This window comes from Sciurus vulgaris (genome assembly GCF_902686455.1).
Source record: "Sciurus vulgaris genome assembly, chromosome: 8".
NCBI lineage: Eukaryota > Metazoa > Chordata > Mammalia > Rodentia > Sciuridae > Sciurus > Sciurus vulgaris.
The window spans coordinates 50,144,516-50,150,515 of NC_136468.1; the positions used below are offsets into that span (position 1 = coordinate 50,144,516).

At 34.9% G+C, this 6,000-nt stretch overlaps 1 protein-coding gene across 7 annotated transcripts in view; it reads left to right on the forward strand.

Annotated features, from left to right (window-relative positions):
- HEPACAM2 (HEPACAM family member 2) overlaps positions 1-5,435 on the forward strand; it is a gene marked incomplete at both ends in the record, with an annotated part of 50,029 nt that extends 44,594 nt beyond the window's left edge. For 4 of the 7 annotated variants that reach the window (XM_079152438.1, XM_079152439.1, XM_079152434.1 and 1 more), the window contains 2 exons: positions 1,177-1,286; positions 4,771-5,435. In XM_079152438.1, coding sequence (XP_079008564.1) covers positions 1,177-1,286; positions 4,771-4,774 — 114 coding nt within the window. Of the gene's footprint in view, positions 1-927; positions 1,149-1,176; positions 1,291-4,770 lie in introns of those variants that run through there. The other 3 variants (XM_079152435.1, XM_079152436.1, XM_079152437.1) reach the window with 3 other exon arrangements.
- Positions 5,436-6,000: the final 565 nt, after the last annotated feature.

Consider the following 6,000-nt stretch of genomic DNA (forward strand, 5'->3'; position numbering starts at 1 on the left):
TTAGTTTTTTAAAAAAATAAAAATAATCTCTTGACTTATGGCATATGCACAAGTGAAATTACTTCTCTACCTCTTAGATAATTCACTATCCACTTAGCATCTCTTTCAGGAGATGGGCAGAAGGCAACTGAATGATATGAACCAATGTGTGTATCCAACAGTCCTAATATTAGGTTGTTAGTCATCATCACTTTTATCATAGTCCCTGCCCATGATTATGCCAAAAAAAATCAAGAATCTATCTCAAGTACAAATTATAAATCAGAGTCTCCACACAAAATGATCAGGAAATCACATATAAAAAAGCTTCAGTAAGTAAGAGGAAAACAGGCAGTTTTCAGAAAAGCATAAAGCGAAAATGTTCCAATATAACCTAGCAAGTCAAGTGGGGATGAGGTAGGGAACTCCTCAGACTTAGCCAGGGCAGTGTCCTCTAGGTGAAGCTATGTAAATATGAAGGACTAAAAGTCAGCAGCATCGGAAAATAAGGTGGGTGGGGAGGAAAATCAGAGTATGATTAAAATAGAAGACAGTGTTTATAAGAATAAAGAACTTATTAAACATTAATGTGGATTAATAAAACACTAATATCAGTTTAAATGAAATACAGGATGGTTTTTACTAAATACCTACTATTCTTTCCTCATTCACTCAAGCCTTTAGTTTTTAGAGCCCATTACTATATTCAAACCCAAATATCTCCCTTAGCGTACTCTATATTTCTTGGTATTGTCTTTAATCTGTTGCAATGTGAACAGGGCTTTTGGCTATATGTTATTTTTTAAGCTACTTTTGCACATGTAATTGGCAAATAGTGTCAAAGGTTAATTGAGAATATGTCATATAAGAGATAGTATGTTCACTGGTTCTAAGTTGTCCTGTTATCTCCTCTTTGCCATTTTCCGTCCTATTATATTTCCTGTATAGTATTGACAGCCTTCTTCTTCAATGAAGGAAACAAAGATAGCTTTGTCAAGCTATATTCCTCTTCTGACCTTATAGCTTTGTTGCTGCACAACCCACCAAAGGGTAAGTGCTGGAATTGTAGCAAGGAGGAAATAAGCATTCTAGATACTAATCATAATTACTGCCGGTTGTTTTCAACTATGTAGCATAGTAGAAAGAAATACAATTGACTAGTCTTGGCTAATTTTTTTTATATGTCACATTTTCTAGATGCCAAGTAGGTCTATTCCAGCCTCTGATGGTGTATCAGGGCAAGATTTGCATAGTACAATTTATGAGGTTATTCAGCACATCCCTGCCCAACAGCAAGCTCATCCAGAGTAAGTATGAATCTTTATTTGGTGGTGCTATGGAAGACCTTACCTAGCATTTAGCCTCTATTCTCCTCAGAATTTATTGAAAGTCTTAGAAGAAAAATATTAAAACAGGAAATCATAGCTTCTGTACATTTGAAAAAGTATAGGACACTTGCCCATCTGAAAATAATTTTGAGAAATAAATCAGGTAAACACACAAATATCTTCTGGGGCATGTCCTTGGGTCAGTGGACTAGATGCAGAGCTTTAGGATTAACTGTCCATTGTGTACATTTCTCCCTCTCACCATACTTCCCCATGGACTCTGCATCTAGGAATAAAAGGCATGTTCAGGCCAGTCCTCAAGCCATCTTGGTTATCTTCATGATTTTCCAGTGGCCTTCGTGACTTCAGAGCCATGCTGATCTGACAATAAAAATAGGACCAGGATAAGAGTCCTAAGGAATTTCCACAGCACAGACAGCTTCAAATACCAGACCTCTTAGGACTCCAAGCAGTCTATTTAGAAGTGAACAGAACTACAGTGAGGACTGGTCTCTCAGAGAGGGCAAAACTTGTGTTGAAGCTAAAGTCAGGAAACCACTGATCCGGTAAGGCTCAAAGCTGCCACTAAGAAGTCTCCGTCCCCTCTTCATAATGGTGAAACTAAGCCCACAATCTTTTGAAATAATGAAATGAACTTGTTTTTTGTGAACTGTAGCTGCCTGCAGGCATAACTGCCACAAATCAGCTTCCATCATTTCTTTATTTGTCATTTATTGACTTTGAAAAGAACATCAATAACTACACACAGGAACTTCCCCTCTGGCAATGGAAACAGTGCCAGCAAAGTAATTCATGCACACCTCTGGGTGAATACCAAAAATAACAGCTAGGAATGAATGACTGCAAGAGAAATTATCTGATGGGGAGGAGACCCAGTCCCAGTCGGGGAATGGCAGGATTATGCAGTAACTTGAGGTTAAATAAATGACAAGACACTTCAGAGGACCCCAGAAAATTATCTGGAGTCAGGTAAATTTGGAACAGATCTTGATAGAGCTAGAAACTAATGATTTGGAAAAAAAAAAAAAAAACTAGTTTAAAGCAATACACTATTACTCTTTCTTTTTTCTTTCTTTCTTTTTTTTGGATTGACAAATAACTGCATATTTATGGGGTTTGATAAAATGTTTTGATCCACATATAGATTATGTCATGATCAAATCAGGTTAATTACCATATCTAGCACCAGAATTTTGAGAGTATGTCTGCTTTAGAATTTTGAATTTGTAAATTTATTTATTTCTATATATCTTTTTGTTCTAAATACCCACTTTTCCCACTAGAATGCAAACACACCAAATGAAAAGTTTATCCTCTGAGGTTCCTAAATACCTATATATGAAACAAAAATTGAATTAAAATTGTGAATATGGCAGCTACGATTTCAGAACACAAAAGCGATTAGGTTATCTTTGCATATGAGAAAACTAATTCTCTCTCTCTTTTTTTTTTTTTTTTGCCGGGGGGCGGGTTACCAGGCATTGATCCCAAAGGCACTTAACCAATGACCCACAGCGGTTTTTTTTGTTTTGTTTTTGAGACAGGGTCTCACTAAGTTGTTTAGAGTCTCACTGAGTTGGTTTGAACTTGCAATCCTCTGGCCTCAGCCTCCCAGCCACTAGGATTATAAGCATGGGCCACCATGCCCAGTCTGATTCTCTTTTTTAAAAAAATCACCCTCTGAGTCCAGATGATTTTCAGATATAAGTAAAATCTTCAGAATACCTTAAGACTACAAAAGTTTATTTCAGAAAAAAAAAAAAAATTTGAAGATGAAAAGTTAAAGACAGCTTTTTCTTTTTCTATTTTTATAGTTTTTTTTTTGTTATACATAACATTAGGATTCATTTTGGCAATTATAAAAGCTTGAAATATAATTTGCTCTAATTCTTTTTTCAAACATAAATTAAGATCATTCAAAACTTCAGTTGAGGAAGTGCTCCTACGAAAGGCATCAGGACACCAACTCTTGATCACAGCCCACAGGGCATTGTCCCAGATCTCCTCTCTTCTCACCTTTTTCTCCTCTTCTGAGTCCCGTTTCTTTGCTTTATCTTGTTTTGTTCTCTGTGTGTCTTTGTCTTCCAGTGGCTCTCTCTTCCCTTACCTTCCTTCTTTGATTCCTTCCATTCCTGAGTCTGAGTCTGTACTTCCCTCTTGTTTTTTTTTTTTTTTTTTTTTTTTTTTTTTGCTTGTTTTGTACTGGGGATTATTGAACCCAAAGGCACTTTACCACTGACCTACATCGGCAGTCCTTTTATTTTATTTATTTTGACACAGGTCTCATAATTGCTTAGGGCTTCACCAAATTGCTGAGGCTGGCCTCGAACTTGCAATCCTACTGCCTCAGTCTCCTGGGTTGCCAGGATTATAGGCCTGCACCCCTGTGCCTGGCATCCTCTTGTTTTCTGCAAGACTTCAAGTCTGTCTCCCTTCTCCTCAAAATCCTTTATAATTTTTTTTCCCTCTGTCTCTCTTTTAACTTATCCAAATGGGGACCTAACATTTTTTAAAGTATTATTTTCTTTCCATACAGATTATGTTACCTACTCTAAATTTTTATAAAGAATAGAGTGTTTTCTTTTTTATCATCACAAACTGTTTTGCACTTATTTTACTTACAGTCAATTCACAAATACTTAAATAAGACTGAGTCTTTTAAGGATTCCTTAGTTTAGTAAGTTTCTGTTTCCTTGTTTTAACCAAAGACTAATGATCCTTCATAAAATAAACATCCCTCCATAGAATAAATATTGCCCATAGATGCAGAGACCATTTTTCTCTCCTGATTGCTTATGGTTTTATTCTCTAGGTCCAATTAAATTCAAAGATCAATTTCATACATAATTCAGTATTGCAGGTGGTTAGCAAACCTCTCCTTTCCCTCACTCCCAGCGCAAATGCACAAGTGCTGGGAAAGAATTCTAACTTACTAACTTACTAGTTTTTTCCTACCTTAACTTGACAGTCATTACTGGGGTAAAAAGGACAGCCAAGCAATTTCATCCTTTGTTTCTTAGACTCTTTTCTTGAATACATGTGTTTGTTAGCTAATTGGATAGTGTTTAACAAATTGGTAAGTTGGTTGTGTGCATATCCAAGTACTCAGCTCAATTATTTGTTTATTGAAATTATATTTGCATTTATTGGAATGCTGTCTATTGACATCATTAAATGTTCTTGGCATAGTTTGTTTTGAACCTAAGGCTAATTGTTATTATTTTGAAAACAGGACATTCAAGGTAAACCCTGAGTTTAAAAAGGTTAACTATGGAGTTCAGTGATTGCTTACTCTTCATATTTATTGATTCAATTTTTTTAATCAGCTCAAACACTCATGTGATATACAGCTATGTAAGGAATAAAATAACTTAAATTTCTTTTACCTGTAGACTTGGACATCTATAGAACAGTTCACATATCCCTTATCTCTCTTTACCAGGTGAGCTTTCATGGGCAAATCAGTACATTGAAGTGAAATAATGAAGGGACATTTTGAGAAAAAACTGTGGAAATATATATTCATCTGGAATCAGTGAAGAACTCAAACCCAATACCTTTTATTCATTACTTCTTTCAAATGCAGACTAGAAGCATTTATACAAATTGGACTGCAGATTTTCCAGCATACACACAAGGACTTATGCACCAGAGAAACAGTGGGGAAATATTTCTCAATGGACATTCTTATCATGGGGACTGGAAGGAAGAAAAGAATGAAGCTTCCCAGTCACTTATTTTTAGATTAAATTTCTCTTCAAAAGCCCAGTACATTCTAATCTATACTTCCACTTTCATCAACCTTGATGCTATCCTAATCTCACCTATAATTATGGATTTACATTTGTAAATTTTCCAGTAAGTTTTTGTTTTATTAAATTCCCATTACTATTTAGATGGCTAAAAAAAATTTAGGCCCCAAATTTATTTCTTGTTATTTGTGCCACAAAATAATGAGGATGATTTTTCCAAAATGAGCCTGTGCCTTCTCCCTGATTGTCAAGGGTGTTTTTGAAAAAAGACTTGCAAAAATGCTTAAAGAATGACTTATTGAAGTCTTATTTTTATTTTGTTCAAAGAAAAATGGATTCAAATAAATTATTCTGTTTTTGCTTTTATGTGGCCTTGATTTTTTGTCTTCTAGAGTAAAACATTACATAAGTCAGATTGTAGAGTTAGATTTCTTACCCTTATTTTCTAATGTGCAATAAAACGTAGATTATAGAGAAGTATTACAATAAAAATCTTTTATTGTTACTTTTTTAGTTATTCATAACATTAGGATTCACTTTGATATAGTTATAAAAGCATAATTATAAGAGCATATTAATTTGTTCTAATTCGGACCATAATACTTCCCCTTTCCCTTCCCTTTTCTCTCTCCCTGTTCCCTTTTCTACACTATTGATCTAACTACAATTTACTTATGAAGACCAATGGAATAGAATAGAAAACACAGAAACAAACCCACATACATAGTCAGCTCATACTAGACAAAGGTGCAAAAAACATAACGATGGAGAAAAGATAGCCTTTTTAACAAATGGTGCTGGAAAACTGGAAATCCATATGTAGTAGAATGAAACTTGACCCCTATCTATCACCCTGCACAAAAGTCAATTCAAAGAGATCAAAGATCTGAGAATTAGACCAGAAACTCTACAATTGTTAG